Source organism: Oxyura jamaicensis, chromosome 24, assembly GCF_011077185.1.
Source record: "Oxyura jamaicensis isolate SHBP4307 breed ruddy duck chromosome 24, BPBGC_Ojam_1.0, whole genome shotgun sequence".
NCBI classification, from domain to species: domain Eukaryota; kingdom Metazoa; phylum Chordata; class Aves; order Anseriformes; family Anatidae; genus Oxyura; species Oxyura jamaicensis.
The window spans coordinates 1367741-1390023 of NC_048916.1; the positions used below are offsets into that span (position 1 = coordinate 1367741).

The 22283-nt window shown below is 49.9% G+C and overlaps 1 protein-coding gene and 1 long non-coding RNA gene across 9 annotated transcripts in view; one reads left to right on the forward strand and one right to left on the reverse strand.

Moving 5' to 3' along the window:
- Nucleotides 1–22283, forward strand: part of LOC118178104 — a 46589-nt gene that overhangs the window by 11776 nt on the left and 12530 nt on the right. The gene's annotated exons all lie outside the window — the stretch shown is intronic.
- The window catches only part of ARHGAP32 (Rho GTPase activating protein 32), a 255589-nt gene continuing 250175 nt past the window's right edge, over nt 16870–22283 (reverse strand). For all 8 annotated transcript variants that reach the window (XM_035346342.1, XM_035346340.1, XM_035346343.1 and 5 more), the window contains 2 exons: nt 21033–21913; nt 16870–20157 (listed from right to left, as the gene is read on the reverse strand). In XM_035346342.1, the coding sequence (XP_035202233.1) occupies nt 17905–20157; nt 21033–21913 (3134 nt within the window). In that variant the 3' untranslated portion in view covers nt 16870–17904. The remainder of the gene's footprint in view (nt 20158–21032; nt 21914–22283) is intronic.

Genomic DNA, 22283 nt, shown 5'->3' on the forward strand with positions numbered 1-22283 from the left:
GAGGAAAGAAAATAAATCTCATTTGTGTAAGTATAGGGAAAACATGAGAACGCTGCTAGTGTTAGTGTTGCTTTTGTATTAATAAGTCTCTAATAAGTTCCCAGGTTTTTTTTCTCCAGTCTAAAAATATTCCTCCAACTTGGCAGCCTCTTGTAGCTGTGATAATGAGTGTGTAGCAGCATGTGCATGCCATAGCTCCTGCCCTTTCCTCCTTGGACTGGCTGCAGCTCTGCTCTTCTCTTAGGAGAGACCAGAGGGCACGCAGCTGAGCTGTAGGAAAGCTAGTTCTGACTCCCACCTCCTGAAAGGCCACAGCCTGGAAAACATCTCGATTTCAGTGGGACCGAGTATATTATGGAAATGCCACGTCCCTGAGCCAGAGAGAGCAGTAGAAAACAAAACAAGAATGGCACAAAATTTAAAAACAGAAAGATAATTTTTAAATGATCAAACTAATATATACTTGTATGTCTATATTTATGTTTTCTTTACCCCCAGAAGTCTGTGGAAGTCTCTGCTGAAAGGCAGTTATGGAGCTTGGAGCGTGGAAGGCACTCTGCACACATTCGGGTTTATGAATATGCCGCACAATGGTTCTTTGGGGTCCTAGCTGCGAGAGGGCCTTGTTACTGGTGCTGTGTAAATGTGCCCCTGTGTTGTGAAAACTTTTAGTCTAGCCTGATAAAAATGCCGAACTGTAGCACAGGCTTAGCTATGGGCCTGCTTCCCGGCAGGTGCCGCTGGGGAAGGTCACCTTTCTGCTGACGGCAAGGCCTGTGCTTAAGCAGTGGCTTTTTGGGGTAGCTCTGAAATGTATGAGCCCAGATTGGGGATAGGAGGTTTGGGAAAGTGGCATGCTCTAACGGAGCTCGTTGCTGCGAACTTGAAATGCTGGAAAGAAGAATTTTGTCTGAATTTTGGTGCTAGTGCTGTTCGTTTCGTCGCTGTGCGTGTTTTGTATTCTCCGCGGTGCTTATTCCGGTGACATTTGTACCCATGCGGCGGGCTGACTGTGCCAGAGTCGTTCTTCTCTATTAGCGCCTGTGGAGGGATCTTAATTATTGATTGTACACGCGATGAGGAAATAACCCAATGTGCTGCAGGAAAGGAATCTGCTAGTTTTCTGGGACAAGGGAGAAAGAAGGAGACGTGGCAGGTGTGCTGCGGATGCAGTGCCAAGGATCTGCGAAGGGCCCTACAGTGGTGTCTGGCCAGTCTCTTTCAAGCTCTGGAGGTTTTACTTTCAGAACTGCCAGCCTCCTGCAGTTATCCTCATCTCTCTCCGTCTCCATTTCAGAGACTGTTTAAAGAAGTATAGATATATTATTTTCTTGTACATAGGCTGTCTGCTTGATGGTCACATAGCTGGTTTTCCTGTTGGCACCAGATAGCCTAAGCTAGGTTACTCTTTAGCTCTCAGCAGTCCCCAAGTAGGAAAGTGAGGTGAAAATGTGGTTCCCTTAATCAGCCTCATCCCAGAAGCAAGCCACAGCTCATCTGCTCTGTGTCCTTAAAGGCGGTGTAAAATTAGCTTGGAAGATGGGCAGCATTTGATCTTCTTAGCTTAGTTGGACCATCCCAACCAGAAATTACAAATCACTTCTGAAGATTTTATTTCTCTATTCTTTTCTTTGTGTCAGATGAAAAAAAGTTGTCCAGATAATTTTCATGTTGTCATCATCCAGGCTTTTCTTTTTGGCATTCAGTTTAGTCTTAGACTTCCCTCTGCCTCTATGAGTAGCCAGAAATAGATGTGAAGAGCACGATTTGTAGGAAACTGCTGTCGAGCTGCAGACGCTCTTGGCCCATGAGTTTAGCAAGCACATGAAGGCTTCCTCGATGGGTAGCCAAGGGATATCTTACTGATTGTGTCCAACAGGATGATCCTGCAGAGAGCCCAGGGAGAGCATGGCTTGGGGGGAGAAATTAAACATTTAGCTTGTATCACTTATTATTTAAATTGGATTCTGTATCACTTGGTGGGAAAATACCTGCTGTGATGAGCCCTGTTATTTCTGCTTGGTTTTCTCCCTTTTCCTCTTTCTTTTCTTCCCCCACTCAGCTGCTCTTCTGCAGCAGCTCTCAGTCCTCTGCAACAAGCCTCCATGTTGAACTACAGGAGAGAGTGGTGTTATTCTGGGTGCTGTCCACATGCATTGAAAGGGCAATGGAAGCTGTGATCACAGCTCGACTGTTCTTTGTCTACAGACTTTGGACACACATTTCTACAGCTGACCTGCTGATTTCCCATTGCAACTGAATATGCAGTTCTCAGCAAGCCCCAGCAATACACTGACAGCTGAATTTGGCCAAGCATACACCCCTCCTGTTGACATACATTGCAAGTTTAATGTGTCCTCCCATCCTATGCAGCTGGAAGATTTATTGCTGCTAGAGGAACCTCATAAGAAGTGTCCTTTTCATGCAGTTTTACCTTGAAGTTTCGGTAGTGGAATGACAATTCGCTGCACATGCAACGCACAGTGCACTTATTTAGTCCTAACTCAGTTTTGGAAGGCTGTTCATGACTTGCAATGAGGCTCAGCAGAAAAAAAGAAAAAAGAAAAAAAAAAAAAGCTACAGCAGTGCTCAGATGTGGCCAGAGCAGTTGGGGCAAAGGAAAGTGAAAAGGCTGCAGAAAGGCAGAGTCAGCCACTGCCTTGCACAGTCTCTTTCCTGTTCCTTTTCACCAGGATGGTGAGCTGGTTTGCACTGCTTGTATCCTGGGAAATGCTCATAATGGATTTCCTTTTGCAGAAAACATTTACCACTGACTTTGTCTCTGAAAGAACAGAGCAGAAAATGTAATTGAACCAGCAAATCATCAATAGGTTGGCCTACTGGGTAGAGCAGAAGTCTTGAGAAGCAGGACTCGACCCCTGAGCTGTTTTCCAGCAAGGTTGCTGACTGGGTGGTGGCTGGGGGCCAAGTGACTCTGGTTTGATGTTTGCTTGCTTGCTCACCCAAGCCTTGGTGCTCAGTAATTTGACTTCTTGCCACTTGTTTTAGGCCATACGTGAAAGGTATGCACAGGGGCAGGCAGGTGGTTTCCAGGCACCTCGCAGAAGTTCATTTGCAAAAGGGAAGAGCGTTACCTCGTCTGTTGATTATGGTTCAGAGAAAAAGCCTTAATGATCGTTTAAATGGAAAATGTTTTGTGTACACAGGAGACAATTCACAGCTGTCACGTGAAGCCTGTTGCTGAACAGCGAACAGGCTGCTGCATAGTCCCTGTCATTTCGAAGAGCTTGGCAGGTCTGTGCCATTATCTCGGTCTTACAGCTGGCAAAACTGGGGCGCGAGCAGTTACCTGGATTGGCAGAAGTAACTTGGCAGCTGTTTTTTACAATGCTTTTCATTCTCTTTTATATATATATATATATATATATATATAAAACTTCTGTCACTTCAATAGAAAATGCCAGAAGAAACACGCCTGCCTACTACAAAGAAGGGCAACATTTCAATTTGGAGTGGAAAATTTGGCAGTTTGGATGGAGGCTCTTCTGTCCCATATCTCTGATTTCTTGCTTTCAGTTTTCCCTTTCCCCGTTCTTTAAAAGAAAACAGGACTTTTATGCTGACAGTTTTCTATAGAAAAGCCTAAGTTGGGAAATGTTCTACAGGATTTTAATGGATAGAGAATAAAAGAATCTCTTCAAAATTAATTGCTTTGACATTTCTCTTCCTCAAGTGCTGATGCAGTTGTGGAGTATCAAAGCCTATGTTCAGGATGCTTTAGTGCACATGTCCTAAGAGCGTACAAAAGCAGACCCTCAAAGTAAGAAGGGCTGGGCATGCATCCATCGCAGGTCATTACAGCTCTCCGTCCTACTCTTCTGCCTGCTAAAGCGAACAAGAAGTAAGTCTGCTTTGTATTTCTGAGCAACGATTAGAGGCTCAGCTTCTCAAAATTGATTAGCTGCTGAAGAACCTGCCTTAGTTGTTGATGCCTGAGCTAAGCTAACATTCAGCCCCCTGAAACAAGCTTTGCTGAGTGCTGAGGAACTTGTGAAGGGTCTGTGGATTTGACCCATTTCACATAAGCATGCAAAAATGAAATACGAGACTACTTTGAAGCCAGGAATATAAAGTCACTCGTGGCATATCCATGGAGACACCAATGTCTTGTGGAGTCCTGTTGTCAGGGCTGGCTTGCTGTTTGACCCCTGGCAAATTCAGCAGGCTTGGCCCCCTCTTTTTCCCTTCAGTGAAGTGTGGGTGATGCCAGCTTCCCAAGAAGGCCTGGTTAATTACAAATTGAAGTGTTTTGAAATCCGTCTTTGCCAATGCTTTAGTGAATGGCGTGTTTGACAGGCACACTTCATGTCCTTTTCAGGAGTGGGGCATTCGCATGTGAAGGAACTCTGTGTGGTTATTAAGTCTTGCTCCAGTCTGCCTCAGTCTACTGGGAGTCTGAGTAGAATTAGAGTTGCATGAGATGATGCAGGGTTTGATGTTGGTTCTTCCAGACTGGCACTTAAGGAAGCTTGGAAAGTTGAGAAAGGTGTTCTAATCAGGCAAGTTCACTATTCTCACTGGAAATTGTAATTAAAGGGAGAAATTCATCAGGAATATCCAAATGGGAGCCAAATCTTTTTTTGGTAAAAGGCAGAAAGCCTTCAGACTCTCAGCTGTCCCAGAGCTGCTTCCAAAACTCTGCCTGTTCACTTGAAACTCGCCCTCAAAGAGACTGCTTATTGTGTTATTGCTGCTTAACCTTGGAAGGCATTTGTCCGACTCGCAGCTGGGGTAGGCTTTGGGGAGGAAGACTAACTGAAAGCATTGCTAGCAGCAGGGTGAGGGTGGGAAGAGGGGAGCTGCGGATGCTGAGCATCCCCTGCCGCTCACCGTCTCGGTGTAAGCTCAGTAGTGCTGCAGAGCTGCCTTACCAAGGAGCAGTCCTAAGAAGAAATGCAAGGTGAGGTGCCCCACTGTCGTATGATGTATGCTACCAGAACAGATCGAGCAGATGTTGAGCACAAGAGTGTTAATCTAATACACATTAACGAAACTGGGGACTATTGGTTTATTCAGCTGAAGATGGCGAGCAATAAATCGTTCCTTGATGGAGCCGATTAGTTTCTTCTGAAACCTCCAACATCTATACCACGATATGCAGCTCTGTGGCTCCCATAGTCTGAACATGATGTTGGAGGGGAAGCAGGCTGATCGGGAGCATTCAGCTCCTGATGGTGATGGCACACGTGCTGTTCAGGCTGCCTTGCCCCGGGCACCGTCCTCTGATCCCGGCTCACGGCTCTGGCAAAGTGGGCATGACGTGGTGACGGGACCTGACTGCTCCTGCGTACCAGGCCTAAGGTGGTGCTGCTCCCATCAGCGTGCGGTCTGAAAGGGATAAGGAGGCAGAAGGAGGCCTGTGGGATGTGTAGGAGGCAGCGCTGGACCCCCTTGTTTATAAATGATGGATGTTGTGAGCATGGTTTGCTGTTTGTAAGTAATCAGCCCGTGGTAAGGCACGTCCTGATGGGGGGAGTCATGATACCCTCCTGTGGCTCCCAGGGGCGAGCGTGGATCATCTCCAGAGGGCTCTGCCTGTCCTGGGGACCCCACAGGGCTCCTGCAGCCGTGGAGACTTGGCCAAGTGCTTGGTTCTGTGCAAGGCAACCATCCAGCTTGCCCAGAGGTGTGTGCTGGGCTGACAGCACTGCGCTGGCTCTCTTTCCCCTAATGCCTCACCTGCGCTTTGCCTTTCTCCAACCGTCTGTGTACATATGTGCAGCTTGGGGCTGCCCTTTGTGAAATGGGCAGGCCTTCATCCTGAGCTCTGGATCTGAGTGGAGCTGTGATACACCCAGGAAACCACGAGATCTGTAGGTAAAAACCAGAATGTGATCCTAATTCCTTTTTTTTCTTTTTTTTTTTCCTCTCTCTTCCCTTTCATGATGGCTTTAAATCAGCTTCTGACCAAGCTTTTTTCCCAGTGGTGTTCTTTGTGGGCAGATGTAAATCAACGGAGCTTCCTTCCAATTTGGCCAGTTCAGGGTTTAAGCTTCCCTCTGTCTGGTCTGAAGCTCCAAACAGGCATGTCTGCTGCCTTCTTTTCCTTACCACTACTCCATTATTCATCCTGCAGGAGATGAGATGAAAGAAAGCCGGAACAAGGACATTTAGGCTGCTCTATTTGAGGGTGGGAGCTGAGCCATGCTCTGTGGAAAAATGCTAATGTGTGTGCAGGAGCAGAGGTTGCATCTATAATAAAAACCCACAAAAAGCACAGTCCTAAGGTTACAAAACGATGTCCTAAAAGCTAGGAATTGCCAGAAAAGAGGTTTCTGGTGAATCTCAATTTGCACCTTTGCGTGTAGGCATTATGATGGTCTGTAACTACGCAGCACTGTTACCCCGCTCCAAAGCTCCCACCCTGTGTGCAGGAGGGATGGTGCTCGCTTGCTCAGCCCCTGCTCAGTAATTTGACTTCCATGGTGTCCTGTCTGCCCCTGTATTACACAAATCCTGCTCTGGAAAACAGAAGGGTGAATTTAAAGCCTTATTTATGTGAGTGTATGGCAACAATTGTTCTTGTATCAATACGCTTCACAAGCAATAAATAACCCCTTTGGCTCTTAAGAAGGCACATTTCCTGTTTGGGAATGTGGTGTGCCTGCGCCTCAAAACCTGATGTGAAAATGAGTTATCTTTTGTATGGATCTGAGATGACCAAGCACCCAGCCAGAGCCCTTCAGGGGCTCAGGACATGGCTCTTGCAGCCTCAGGTTGCAATTCAGAGCATTTGGGCGTTCTGCAGACCGCTGAATCTCCTGTCTGGTGTCCAGAAAATGCATCTGAGCAAACGCCTGCTCAGTGCATTGCTGGGCTGAGGGGTGCCCAGTTCTTGTGGAAGCTGTTTCGGAGCTGGGGACAGCCCCAAAGGGGACGCCTGCTTCCTTGAGGGTGGCAGAGCTCAGTGGGGATCCCGGCCACCGTGCTCATCCTGCAGCTTAAACCAGTCCCAGAGGTGGAAGGGAAAGGCTGAGGGTCTGGGGGTTGTTAAAGGGTTTGGGTTTTGCCTTTGATGTTGTGTTGCTGATTGAGGAAAAGAGTTTTCCATTTTAAAAAGTGCTCCTTCTTGAACGGTGTTTTCTTTTCCAAAATAGTCTTTTGTGTAGGATATGAGGAAGTTTATGAGGAAATATGAGGAAGTTTAGACCAGCTTCTTTCTCTCGCCGTATTACAGACACCAGTGACTGCTCTGTAGCACGTTAACGTACCTCAGCACGTGTGCATTATGTGCTGTTATCAACAAACCTCCCCTTTTTGTTGGGGGACACATGGATGGCCGACACACTGCCACCTTCATGTCTGTGGGGGGCATTCATGTCTTTTCTTGTGCACCCATCCCTCACCCGCATCCCATCTTCTGCAGAAGACAAGACAGGTCCTGCTCCAGTTCCCCTCCTTTTGGGGCTAGGTGAAGGCAGAAAGGCATGCAGAAGTTGAAGTGGATTCAGAGGAAAGAAACCAAAGGTGCAAACCAAAGAAAAAATCCTTTAAGTGAGGTGACTGATAGGATCCCCATCAGGAAAGAAAATAAGGGAGGCCCAAAGAAAACTCAAGGATCTTAATGAAATAAATGAAACCCGTGAAAAGCAAGCATGTGTTAGAAGGGAGAGGGGTGTGAGAAAATATAGTATTTTCTTCAGACAGGATCTTCTGTGAAGCTTATTTTATTTGTGATTGCAATGGTGGGCATCCTGTCAATCAGGAGCGCATTTTAGTAAACAAATCATAACCTTCTATTCCCTATTACCTGACTCCTGATCACCTCCCCTGTTTCCTCATTGGCTGAGTACTGCAGGCTCACAAGCTACCTGATGCTCCTCTATACCATATATGTACATTTTTTCTTTTTTTTCAACCTTTTAATTTCTCCCTTCTTATGTTTTGAGAACTTGTGATCTTTGTTTTACTATTCTCACACTGCTCATCCTCTTTTTCTCAAGCTTCTGCCTTATTTTGGAACAGTGAGGCCTTCTACTGTCCACTTATCTACTTAGCATTTCTCCTTATTATGACTACGCAACTACCTTGGAATAAAGAAAAATAATTCTCTTCTGCAAAAACACAACCTTGTTTCTCACAGGGGCAAGGCAGATATCTTCCCATCCTCAGGAGTAAGCCCGGGTCTGTGGATGCATTTCTGCTGGCTGCCTGCCTGCCTGTCTGAGAACCTGGCCCTGTCTGGCGCCTTTTTTTTTCTTTTTTTTTTATTTTTTTTTTTTTTTTTAATCTTGTGTTTGAATTTACAACTCGAAATGCAGCAGAGAGAGGTTCTCCTGGAATATTGCTGCTGATGAGATTGTCTGCCCACAAGGGTGAGTGCTGATTTGGAGGAGGGAGAGACTTGATTGTTACTTGCATGCCTTTTGTGAAACTGTTGTATTGCGCTGGTTATTGCCCTTAGTTCCTCTGAATTTCTGTGTGCTGACTGGCTTTTAGGTATGTTTGACACTTGTGGGTCAGGAAGAGTCTCTCCCTAGATATATCCTAAGTTCAGCACCCAGTGAATCTCATTGGGATTTTCTGCATAGTCTGGGAATGGAGGGGACATGGCTGCTGTGTGGTGCCGAGGTGCAGAGCATAGATAGAAGCCACGAAACCCGTCGCAGCCACCTCCTCTGTTCAGTGACACCACTCACCCATGCTTCCTCCCTGGGAATGTGCCAGGTGACTTGTTCTCTTTGAGGCTTCCCAGGTCTCCGGTCTTCAAATGTTCACGCAGGTTGAATAATGCATAAAGTTCCAGCACTTGCTAGAGTCAAATATTCTTCTCTAGCCCCTTATATCTTTAAAAAATGAATATCTTTTTGCTTGAAAACCTTCCCCTTGCCCTCTGTGCAACGTGTTTCCCTTTCTAAGCTGTCACACTTTCTGAAATCCCTGGATCTTTCTAAATACACAATTGCCACTAGGGTTAACAGCCCTTTCGTACAAGGATCTCATTCTTTCCTGTTGCCTATAATAGTTAGGGTGACCTTTTTGGTAGAAGGGTGACTTTTTCTTTGTCCAGCAGCCTCAGTGATTACATTCTGCCAAGCTGTAATGGAATGCTGTGCATCTGGGGAGATTCACCTTTCTCTTCCCCTCGCCCCCCATTAATCAGACTGGATTTTTTTTTTTTCCTGTAGTGCTGGGGAGGCAGTGGGTGGTGTAACAGGGAAGATATTGGGTCGCTATGAGCAGAGCAATCGCATAGCCAGGGCTGAGACCGCTCAGGAACCTCTCCCCTCCTTCCCGAGTGCAGGCGGCCTCTCCCTGCTCTGCGGCCTGCAGAAGGGAACCGCGGTGCTGGGCCATGCGTGTGTCTGAGACGAGCACTGGGGTGTTATGTGGTAAAGCAGGAGCTGCTGGTGTGATTCTGCTGCTCGGTGGGTGTCTCTGGGCACAGACTGGGGAGAACTCTGGTCCCTTTTTAGCAAAACAACCTCCTCGGACCAGGAGTCGCTGTATTGCTGGCAGAGGCCTTGAGCCAGCAGGGAGGGAAATCCACAGCGAGAAGTAAGGACAAGACAGATCAGACACCAGCTCTGCCACGAGGCTGGAGGAGGCCTGTGCTGGCAGAGAGGGGTTTCCAGCCAGGTGATAAGGCAGATACTGTAAGTGAAGCCAAATCTTGGCTGCCAGTTAGGATCAAGAAGTGCAGACGGGATGTCTGAAGGGGTGTCTGCCTGGGGGCCGAGGGCTGGCTTTCGTCCCCTGGGACAAGGAGGGATCTGTGGCTCTGGTCTCTGAGGGTCAAGATGCTTGTGACAGAGCTAAGGCAGTTTTATCTGAACGGTGCATTGCAGCGAGTCTCCCCCTTCTTGCCACGGCATGGCCTGCTTCCTACTTACTGGATGCTGTTTGCAGGTCGCACAGCAACAACCCTTTTGTGCTCTGCAGCTTGGTGGTTTGAGGATGGGGGGGGAAGGACAAGAGGCCAAAACCTGTCTCTGCAGTGCTGCTGAGTGCCGGAGCCTGCAGTGCCCCAGGTTTGTGTGGGGGCTCTGTGACGAGGTTCCCTCAGGACACCCCAGCCCTGCAGCATTAAGCCAGGACAGGTTCCATTTCTGGTTCCAGTTCCAACCCGGCCGTTGGGATCTGGGGGCTGCCTGCACAGCCGATACCTATCGGCACTGTGCATCGCTGTGTCGTGTCCGTGTGCCAGGGATTTACAGAGCAAAAAGCCTGAGGGGTCCCCTGCTGCGGCTGGGCTGAGAGCTATCACCTGCGGCTGGGTAGGCAGACAGGGCTGGCGGGTAGCAGGGGAGGTTGAAACGTTTGGGGTGGTTGTGAGGCTTCAAGAGCCAAAGTCACAGCTTGGAAGGAGAGCCCTGCTGCAGGCTGAGGAACTTTGTTTTAAAAGTGGTGCCAGCTGTGTCCCTGGACTGACCTGAGGGCTTTGTCCCACTGTGTGTGTGCACCCAACTGCCCAGAGAGGATAAATATATATACATATATATTATTTTTTGGGGGGGTAAGGGGGTGATTGTGGAGGGGTAGGCTGGAGATCACCGGGGCAGGGAGCGTGCTCCTGCTGTCCCTAGGCAGAGGGGAGCAGCAGAGGACAGCTTTTCCCCATCCCTTTTGGTTGGTGCCCTTTTCCCTGCCCCTTTTGTTGCTGCTGTTGGCCCCCACACCACGGGTGCTCCCTCAGCTCTGCCTTCCATCGGCTGAGACCTGGGTGCTGTGCAGGGTGCATTGCCATCCCTGAGGCAGGGGCTGGCTGCTCTCACACCAACCCTGCCTTTTGCAGCAGGAATGCTAATCCCGGGGGATTTGTATGTTCCTCCCTGGTCAAGCCCTGCTGGTGAGGGGCTCCATTTGGAGGCTTCCTGCCTCCTGAGATCCTGTTTTGGGGCTCTCCTGCTGCTCTGTGTGGACCCGGCAGATAGATGTTGCCTACAGCAGGTGCTCAGCCCTCATTAACGTGGGGATGAGAGGCCGAGGCCTGGCTTGTGCCCAGTCCTGTGCTGGGAAGTGAGGCTCAACAAGTGGCACCCTGTGTGCTGCCGTCTGCACTTGTGGCTTCGGAGCCTCTTGCAGCCACACAGGTGTTGCTCTGACAGCTGCTGGACTTTGTGCTTGTGGCTGGGGGGGGTCGTCTGGGTGCATAATCTGATAATTAATTGTAACAGGGCATCCTTGCCAGCTGGAGGATGATGAGGGAGGGACTGAGCAGCACTGCATCTTCCCTGCCTCTCCAGCCTCAGCTGCTGCTTCTGGATGACTCTGAGCATTGAATTCCTCTTTTACCAGCACATCTGATGATAAGCAAATGCACTGCAGTGTTCCTCTGGGGACAGAGTCCTTGAACAGCTGATGGCTTTGCTGAAAAGCAGCAGTGAACTGCCTAGGTCTGCAGTTTGCCTTGCAGCTTGGCAAGTGGGCTCTGAGCACCGCTCCTCAGCAGCGACAGCTCGGCCCTCCCGTCCGGGTGCTGGGGATGCAGCGTGGGTGCTGGGCGGTCAGAGCATCTTTGGTGGGGAAACACACACAAAAAATCCAGCACTAGGTACCAGGAGTTGGGGACCCGTACAGAAACTACTAGAACGAAACACAAGCCTTTCAAGTGGTCTAAAAAGCTGGCTTTTAGTGGTGAATGTGATTTAACAGTGCCGCCTGGTGGAAGCACCTGGGGAAAATCAGCCTTCTTCCCCCATCTGCTCCGCTCTGCGTGGAGAGCGGCTCTGGAGAAGACCCGGGTGGCTCCAGCTTTTTTTTTTCTTATGGTGGTGCGAGGAGATGGGCGGGTGTGCAGCTGGGCAATGCTCCTAGCAGTGCTTGTACGCAATGAACCCTCTCTGGACATGAGCTGAAACGCCCAGCTCAGGACTTCCCTGCTTGCTGTGCTGGTGGGAGGATTGCTCCTGGCACTGTCCTTGCTGGCTGGGCAAGCACAGCCCTGCTTTACAGGCGCTTCAGGCCAAAACAAGCAGGGAGGCCACGCTCCTGAGGCATTGGGGTCAGGGCTCTGCTGTGCCCGTACTCACCAAACAGAGATCTTCTGGCATGGATTTGATCCTGGCCCTGATCTTTTGGACCATCACTGACTACACACTACACTGCAGCAGATCCGTTGTGCTGCCACAAACACCTTAGCTGGAATGAGAATTTGTGTAGCGGCCTTCAGAAGCCTTGAGCTGTTTTGTTTGCTGACTCCCCCTGGGTTTGTGTTCTGCCTTTGCTGGCCTCGAGGACCCCGAGTCAGGGCCGTCAGCAGCTGGCCCTTCACCAGGCACATGGGGGGGGGGGTGCTGGAAATCGAGCCTGCAGCTGTGTGGTGGCGTGTGAAAGCCGGGCCGTGTCCCCTCCTAGGCTGGACACAGCAGAAGTGGCTCTGAGGGTGCCCAACTGGACAAATTCAATGCCTGCTGCTTTCAGCACGGCTGTGCAGGATAGGTACAGCTGAAGTGCAGCATGGTACTGCTTTGCATGGCAACCTTTCCAAGGTCCCCCTAGCCCAGATGTTAAAAACCTGTTAAAAATCAGAGGCGGGGGCTTGCTCAGCTTGCCGGTGGGACCTTTCCTGCAAGGGCACGGATGGCCAGCTGAAGGATGGGGCTGAGTGTGCTATACGTACAGCTGGACTGTGAAGCGAGGCTTCAGGCATGGACGAGGCTAACAGAAGGGGCTGAGCAGACAGCTTACAGGAGCCCTAGTACCCCTCTGTGCTCCCACAGAACAATTCTGGGCCCAAATCACTGCCTGTGTGCCAGGAGGGACGCGCACCCCGCAGCAGCTCCCAGGGATGGCGTCCCACCAGCTCCAGCGTGCGGCAGGGGCTTGGCCTCCTGCCCCCAGAGAGAACGGTTAGGTTGGGTTTTATTGCCTGCAGCACCTCTGAGTTACACAGCATTTACTGGCTGAAAATACTCCTAAAAGTCCTTCCCTCAATGTTAAAAGCACAGCTTCCTTTAATCATCTTTTGTTGTTAATTAACTAGGCACAAACTGAGCGTGGCACCTCGCATCCCCCGGCGGGCTCCAAAGGCCACCGTGGCCGGTGCCATCTGCTCGTGCCAGCTCCACCAGCCCTGCTGGGCGAGGGCCGAGCTATTTCTGCCTGCCCTGGCAGGTGGGGTGAGGAGAAAGGGAGACAAAAAAAAGCCCAGGCTGGTTTATTTTCTGTTAGGAGCCGTCATGGCCACAGGTGGAGCTGGGCAGATAAGCAGCAGTAGGGACCTACAGTGAGCTTCTGTGACAGCTCTGCAAACGAATACGAAGTCACCTTGCCCTTCCTCTTCACAGATCCTTGCCCCATCCCTCCAAAGCATGGCTCTGAACTGCTTTTCCATTATTATTAATTAACAATATAGTATAAAAATAATAATGAGGCAGAGGCACAAATACGCAAACACAAAGGAACGGTTTTTAACCTGGCTCGATTAATGCTGTCAAGTTGTACATCTGAGTGTGAGCTCAGTGGGACTGTTGCTTTTAATACCACAAGACACTTCAGTCTGGATTGTTGCATTACAGTACAAATAAAAAACAAACAAAACCACATCTGCATCATACAAGGTGAGAAGAATATGAGAATTCTAAATATTTACAGAGGAGGGCAGTGGGGAAACCACAAAAAAATATTTACATAAAAATACATGAGCTCGTCGGCATATACATTTTACACCAGTTCACAAAGAAAAGACACTATATAAATTAAAGTGAAGGGATCTCCAAAGGTAACCCAAGACTTTCTGGGACGTTTCTCTCATGCGGCTCAGGGAAAGAAAAAACCAAGTCTTCTACAGCAGGAAAATGAACTGCAAAACAACCCTTTTCTCCCACCCCCCCACCCTCCCAACAAACTGGACGAGGCAAGACTGCATACAAAGGTATTCTGGCATACGTTTGTTTAAACCAGACCATGCCTTTCAACAGCGGGTTTCCGGAGCACGAGGTTCTGGGAAAAGAGGTGCATGCCTAAGCCGCCTTTAACAAAAGAAAGTAAAACTACTTCTCATCCGGATTTCCTAACACGTAACACTTCAGTCAATGCCCTGTCGACGTACTGAGGAACGGCACAGTACACGTGAGGTTCTGTCCCTTTCTGGGGTTAAAGAGGAACAGCATGGTTTCGGGTTGGTTTTGGTTTTGTGTAGCAGCTTACTACCACTGTGCAATCCTTGCTGACCCCTTTCAAACGATGAGCATAAAATGAGGATCTCTGGAAAGACATAGGCACAACGTTGTGGGTCTTTTGTCACATCTGCATATAGATTTCACCTGATAAGTTTTGTTAAAAATTAGAAATTAATGCTTTACTTAAGACTTTACAGGGGCTAGGTCCTCATTACTCACCTAACGTCTGCACCCCCCCCTTTGCCAAGAAAGGTCTCCTGTGGGCCACACATTCTGCTCTGAGGTGGAAAACCAGAGCTGGCGTACATTACTGGACCCTAACTCTTGCATGCAGTAGGAAGCAACTCAGCTGAAAACTCAGGAAGTGGCAAGTTAAGATGTAGCTAGCTTGGGGCAAGTGTAAGGGAATTATTTAAAAGCATAGCTGCTTGTCATCTTGCAGGAGATAAGGCTAGGCAATAAATTAATCTCAGCAGAACTGGCCTCGCAATTAGTATTATTTATTTGCCTTGCCATCCCCTTGCTCTCTCCCCTTTCTCTGCTAAGAACTGAGCTACCAACTTACCTCCAGACCACCCACCTGATTTAGGCATCTGGTGTAACCTCCCCTCCTTGCGCTGATGTTCTGACTTATCATCAATCAATTAATGAGGATGGAAAAACGCCTTCTAAGGACCATCAAATTAAGCACAGTGCAAGAGCAGAACTGCATAGTTCACTATATGGCTTCGTGTGGGGTGGACGCGGGCTGACTGCTGCACCACTGCAGATGTTTGAGCTGTGGTCGGTGGTGGCACCAAAAGAAAGGTGCTCATCTGTAGGACTGGCTGGGAAAAGCTGGTATCTGAACCTTGCCTGAACCTGCGGCCTAATACTGGCATAGAGAGGTTAGCCTGGGTTCTCTGAGAGCTTGCAGCCCTGGAAATACGCAGCGCTGTGGCTGTGCACAGGGTGGGGAGGACGCTGGGTTACGTTTTCTGCTGTGTGCCTTTTTAAAATGCTTTTTGCTCTTGAGGGAAGGCTGTCTGGAGCACCCCTCTAGGAGTACAGATGTGTACCTCCAGCTCTTTCTGCAAGGCGCTGAAAGCTTTTGTTCCCATGGGGCGAGAGGGTGCTCAGCACCCGGCACTTCGCCCGATGCTGTGTGTGGAAGAGCCCAGGCTTGGGCAGGATTCTGGGGAGCAGAAAGTGGCCAGGGATGGCACTTGGTATCTAAAGGGAGATGGTGGCTTTGAGCAGGAACATCCAGAGAGGCATTTACAATAGTGGGGGCTGCGTTCAGCCCCCTGCTAGCAGAAGGATAGTCCTGATTAACGTAAGGCCAAAACGGAGGTTAGGAGAGTTGCGGGGGAGCAGGAGCGGGGAGTTAAGGCTTTCATGGAGAGAGAGGTCTGACCTACAGCTCTCGTTACCTGAATCCCAAATAGCCTGAACCAAACACGTTGTCCCTGCTTCAACAACTGGAGACCTCGGCAGGTACCTGGCAGCTGGGGGGGGGGGGGGGGGTGTTCAGGACTGGTACCAGTCCTGGCAAAGTACGCACCTTGCTGTACGCACCTAAACCTGGCCTCCCTTGGCTCGCTCGTGGCGAGGAAGTGGGATGGGTCAGCCTCTGCCGGGGAGCTAGCACTGGAGCAGGATGGCCCACAGCTTGGCTCACCTAAGGGCCCCTTTCTGTGCATCTTTTTTTTTTTTCCCATAAAAGAAAACATTACAAAAAGCACCCCCCCCCCACTACGAATCAAACCCCTCTACCTGGTAATTACTCACGAGGAGGTTACGGTAACCTGAATCACAGTGCGTTTTTTGTCTTTTTTTCTGACTGCCAGATTTGTTTCTGTAACATGTAACAACTCTTCTAAACAAAACGCTTAAAACAACAACATTGCACAATAAAATAGGACCATAAGGTACTGTTACTGAAACCCTAGACAAGGCTACAAGAGTAAAAGAAGCAAACAGCTTAAGACTGGTTAGCTACTAGAAGAACATTTTTCTTTAAGATTTAAAAACCCCAAAATAGCCATGAAACTTTTGTTCAAGAAAAAAAACAAAACACAACCAACCATCTTACAAATCTAACAAAAGTTCCCTTTAATTTTCACAGCTGTGTGCTAACTGCAGGACCTCCAGATTTTTAATAAAACATCAGAGATTTGAAATGGGTAGAGAAGTTCTTCAACCACGTGGAACAGGAATGGCCTTGGTATTTCTCAGTGAGCATTTAAAAAGTTAAGTCCTAAACCTCAAGTATTTCGTGCCTAACATGAAATGGATGTGCTTTGTAAGGTGGGGTTGTAGTTAGGCCTGGGAGGTCTAGGAGGCTGCACACCAGTGGGTGCCTGGCTTCTTTCACAGTACAGCAAGCTTTTAAATACCTAGGGCAATGTTATTAGTGTATTGCAGAGTGCACTGGCCTTCTGTCCCTACTGCTAACTGAATAGTGGTGTGCTCTACGCTTGCAATACGGGAGGCAAAACTATTTCACAGCACACAGACAGCACACAACTACTCTGCGTGTGCCACGACTTCACAGGGATTCCCTTACCAACACAGAACTGAAAGGTTACAGAAAGCTATGTCCTGCAGGGCCTTCAGCTTATGGTCACTAGGAACACTCCCTGAGCTACCAGCTGCAGGGTCTGGCCCTGGACAAATAGCTGGGCGTGCAAGTAACTCAGCACTTACACAATCATTCCCAGCTAGAAACTTGTGCTCCCATTTACAAACTGGACATAACGCTACTAGAAGTGGTTTTATTATTACGCCTTATTTTTCTAAATTATTATTATTATTATTATTTTTGTAACGAGAGGATGCTGACTGGCCAGCCTCAACGTGGTATTAAATCATCTGGACTGCAGGTAGCCTAGCAGTATAGGAGGAATTGGCATGAAACGGGTGTGCTGCTCCCAAATGTGTGTGCATGTGTTTTTTTTTTGTTGTTTTTCTTTTTTTTTTTGTATTGTTTTTTCTTTTTGCTATGAGAAATGTAGGCCTGTGCCCTGCTTGGCTTCTATAGCGGGCCTCCGCTTACACTAGAGAAACTTTAATTTGACTTCTTGTAGCCAGAAGCAACTTGTGAAGCAAGCAATTTAAGAAGTGTGCTGTATCATCAACTTGCTTCAGAGCCTCTTCCACAGGGTGAAGTCAAAACAGGCTTCCACCCACTTCCAAGCAGTTGAAGCAGTGAAGATCCACTATGCCTAAGCACTAATTTTCAAGGGAGAGGCAGGAGCTTGGCGTTTATCAAGAAGCGAATACTTCAGAAGCCTCCCCCGACCCCCTCGTGCTGCATAACCTCAGCAGGGGTAGAACAGTGGCTCCTCCGAGGCGTGTCACGGAGACCGTTTTTTGGAAGCTAACAGTGGGAAGGGCGACACACGGGGCTCACAAAAACAGCAGCATGCACAGTCCATCATGCACAGGACTACGGAGGCATGGTGAGGAAGTGGTGGTAACTGCCAACATCAAATCCAGGGAAGGAGAAAACTTCTTTTTCCTTCCCCCTGCCCCCAGCAGCATCTCTTTCAGCTCTGCCTGTCCTCTCTGGCAACATCTGGGCGCCAACAGCCTGCCTTACCATTCTACTTATCTTAAACTACATGAAAAAGCTATATCTCTACTACATAAAAAGAGTGAGTGGTGTGGATGGTGAGCTGGGGGAGGAGGGGGGGGGGGGGCTGTAGGGGGTTTGCTTTGCTCATTGGGGTGGGATTTTCTTTTTTTTTTTTTTTTTTATCCATCACTGAAAAAATAAAACAGTCCACTGTCCAGCAGCGGCTGCTTATACTCTATCCCTCCTTCCCCCCACACCAGCTCACTCAACGTGGACCTCTGTTTCGGGCCTCTGCAAACACAGCTCCGCTGGGAGGAAGGCCCCCTGGCCAAGAGCTGTGGCGTAAGTCCTACTGTGCATGTGGGTAAAAGTGGGGGGCACGAACCCCCCTCCTCCAACATAGCTCCCTCTTTGGTGCTGAGGCATGGTATGGTAATCCTCCAAATTATCGTACTGGGACACCACAGTCATAGTGCTTTGGCGTTTCCCGAGGGTTTGGTACGGGTAGAGGACGGCAGAGTCCATCTCCATGGATTCGGGGTGCTGCATCCTGAGGCTGTGGCTCCGTTCAGGCTTGGGCGGCGGTGCCATGGGTGAGGCCGCGTGCTCCTCTTCCTTATAGGTGTCTCTGGAGTGTTTCTCCATGGACGTGGTCGATCTGGCTCGAGACCTTTCCAAATCTAGCCTGTCCTCCGCTAACTTCACTTCCTTGTGGTTCAGTCTCAGGGTATCCTGGTTCACCAGGATGTACTTCCCGCCCGAGTGCTGGTAACCGACGGGCTCCGAGGGCTCTGGGCCGCCTTTAGGCCTGTAGTCAGGATAAGGGGGCCCGTTTTTGGATTCAGAAGGCTGCTTATGGCTTGCCTCCTGCTGCAAGTGCGTCCTGTGTTCGTTTGTGCTGCTGCCAGGCTCGTGCAGCTTCCTGCTCCGGATGCTGCTCTGCTTTTGGGGCAGGGACGGCTTCTCCAACGGGCCGTTCCCGTAGGCCCCGTGGTAGTGGGCTCTGTCCAGCTCTGGCTCAGGGTGCTGCATGTAGTAGCGTTCATCCCCCTCAGGCGTAGCTGCTTTGGCTGGGTACCTCTCCTCCTTCCCTTCTGCCACCGTGAGGAGCCCAGTTTTCCCAGGATCGGATTTGCTGCGCAGGTGAATGACATCCAGTCCTCCCAGCTCGTCCTGCAGCAGCGGGGCCACGTTGTCATACTGGGACATCACCGGCCCTTTCACTTTTTGCCGAGTGCGGCTCTCCCGGCGAATTGACTGCATGCGGTACTTCTCCATGTCCTCGAGGTCCCACGACATGTACATGTGCTTGATGTCTGGGGCAGGAGGCACGTCTCTGCTGATAAAGCTGTGCTCTTTGCCAGCCAGGTGGCTGATGAGGCCGCCCCGCGGGTAGGCAGACAAGTCAGGGTAGCGGTACAGGCCTTTGCTTTGCAGTCGGGAGGCGTAGGAGGCAAAGTCTTGGCTGGGCAGGGGGCGAAAGGGCTTGGCCCGCATGGTGCTGTAGGGGTCCAGGTCGTAGAAGCTCCCGTCAGCAGCGGTGTAATAAGAGGATCCAGAAGAGCTGGAATAAGGGCTGTACCGGTAATGGACTCGCCCGTTCTCAAAGTAAGGCTGCAGCTGAGTTACGTGGTAGTCGGAGTGGGGCTGATATGGCTTGTACTGGTAGAGGGGCCGTGGGCAGTACACGGGCTCGTCGTCTGGAGGCACCTCAGTTCGTGAAATGGGAACGGAGCGGATAGCAGAGGCAGCCGGGGTGGGGACGTGCAGCGACTGAACCCTTCGGATGGTGGGGTAGGGTGGGGCGTCCTCAGCGTAGCTGGTGTTACGCAGGCCCGTTGGGCTCACAGAGGACACAAACTCCATCCGGCTGCGAGGTTTGGAGTGGACAGCTGAGGTGCTTTTTCCTTGGTTTGTGTAGGTGTTGTAGCGAGTTCCTGCAGAAGTGGGTGTCTCAGAGCGAGGAGGATAGGCTTGGTGCTGGTCAGGTTTGTTGTGGTAGGAGACGTGAGGCGGAACGCTCTCAGGTCTGTACGTGTGGGTGGAGGTCGGCTTGTGGTGCAGGTAGTTGTCTGGCCCAGAGGGCTCTGGGATGCTCTCCGGCTTGGGATGCGGCACATAGATGGACTGCAGAGAAGCATGCTTGGGGGGTGGAGGTGGTGGCGGCGGCAGCAGGGCTTCCTCCACAGAGGAGGCCAGCATGGAGGAAGCCAGGAAGGCGTGATAGTTGGAGTTGTTGATAGCATCCGTGTTATTTGAGTGCATGGCAGCAGCAATTTTGCTCTCCAGTGTTCTCACAGGGGGAACAGGGGGTGTAAAGCTGTAGGAGGAGTGAGTAGGAACAGACTCGGAACGCAGGTGCAGCGGAGGAGCCCTCGTACTCTCCCGAGGCTTTTCCAAATGGCTCTGGTGGCCCGTGGGCACAGAAGACAAGCAGCGTGTCGTAGAATTGCTTTCTGAGGCAAAAACCGGAGCAGGCTCAGGTGGCTTTTCTGGTGCAGTTGCACCCCAAACCTATAAGGAAGAGACCAGTAGAAGTTAGAGGCAAGCATCCTTCCCCCATTTTGTAGTTTCGCTATCACAGATGCTTGTATGGATTCGTTCAGTGTCAGTTATTTTGTGCCTGACTTTCGTTTGCTGTGGAGAGCCAGCACTGCTCACTGTCAAAGGAAAAGATGTGTATGTTCCCTTTCACAGCAAGGGCAGCATGCTGCCTCTGGGGGATGGCAGCTGAGGAGCCTCTAAGTGAGGCATATTGCAAGTTGTCAAACTGCTGAAGAGGGAGGAAGGAGCTGTCTCTACTTTATAGCCTTTATACAGTGGCCAAAGCCTTTTTGTTAGGTGGTCTGCTTGTAAATGTCCTTGTGTTAATGGAAATACACCTGTGTGTAGGACTTAGCAGCTCAAGTAGTGTAACACAGCTGAAACCCCTTCCATATTACAGTGGCTAAGACAGCTAGCAGGCTACAGGTGTGCATGTTTCATGGGCAGCAGATAATTTGGATTTCTGAATGCACACTTCCACGTCTAACCACCTCACCAGGAATCTGACCTGCTTTATTAAAGGCTGTCAGAAGAGGACATTGTCAGTTACTTGCTTCTGAGCACTTCTGAACCACCACTCCCTGGCTCAGTCACCCCAACAAATACTCTTTTTCCTTAAAACTTATGAGAGTAGATATACTGGTATGTTCCCTTGTGTTCACTTAAGAAATGTTGTGCTGCATTCCTGTAAAGGCTGTGCCTGTCGTACACATTCAATTCCCAGTAAGTAACCTGTGAGGAACCCCCTGCCTCTTGCCACTCAGCTTGGGAGCAACTCTGAGCTCAGTCCCCTCCAACCACAGAGCAGCTGCACACACACGGCGCTTGCAGATACGGGCACGTACCTGGTTGGAACCACTGGCTGCTTTTGCAGAGGCCGCAGGCACTTGTCCCATTGCCGACTGGTGATCTTGCCTCTGCGGCAGAGCGGGCTGGCTGGCTGCGAGTGTGCGCTGCGCCGCTGTAGCAATGCTGTCTGCTTGAGTTGTGGCTGGGCCAGCGGCGTGTTGGCCTGCTGGCCCGTGGCTAGGCTCAGTTGCTGTTGTCTGGATGGTTGTTAGATACGGCACTGAAGCCAGGGTGCTTTTCTCCCCGGCTGCTACAACAGGAGGAATCGGAAGTTTGTCATCGGCAGTGCAGGCGGGAGCGAGGTGCTTGTCCCCGGACATGCATGCACGGAGTTGGGGCTTATCTACTGGCAGGTCAGGTGTGGGGGGCTCCCAGTCCCCAGTGTGGGATGGGAAGTGATCTTTGTCCCCCGATTTACCAGGATGGAAGCTGGACTGCTCTTGCTCTGCATCTCTGCTAGCAGGCATGTCCCCAGGCATGCCACTGAGGGCAGGCGGGGGGTCCCGGGTTCCAGGTGTACCTGACGGGTGGTTCTGCTCCCCGGCTGTGCTGCTACCTTGAAAATCCTGCTCTACTGGTGCGTCAGGCTGGAAGTGAAGTCGGTTCTCAGGCAGACTGGTATACAGGTGGAGCTTGTCTGGAGCACCAGCAGAGATATGGAGCTTTTCTAGAGCTGTACCAGCTTCGGTCTCTCCATAATTTGTGCTTTCAGAATGAGTATCTCCTGGCCTTTTCTGAGACTGAGCAGATGCTTGCTGTGCGGACTCAGCTAACGCTAGGGCTAGCATGCGCGCTGCATTTTTCGGAGGAGGAGGAGGGATAAGAGACACAGAACTGACTGGAACAGGATCCTGGGGGGAGTCGAGGGCAACTGCTCCTAATGGGGGGAAAATTGAGAGAGAGAGTGATTTTATGTTACCCAATAAGGAGAGTGACCTAACCTTAATGACTACTACAAAAAAAATAGATGCTTTCCACACTTTCACAGTGCCAATTCCTTCTGGTGCGAAATACTGTATCTTCAGTCTTACATGCAAACGCTGCTCAATAGCACAGCAGTTCATCACAAAAAGGAAAAAACACAAGAGATTGTCTAAAGGCTCCTCTTGCATTTCTAGAGAGGTAGGAAGTAGGTAGCAGAGAACGAGACACCCTTACACAATTTTGATCATAAGGTTTTGGGCAAGAAGGTCCCTTCTTCAAGTGTTGGCAAATTTTTAATTTAAAAAAGAAAAGTCTTAGATGGT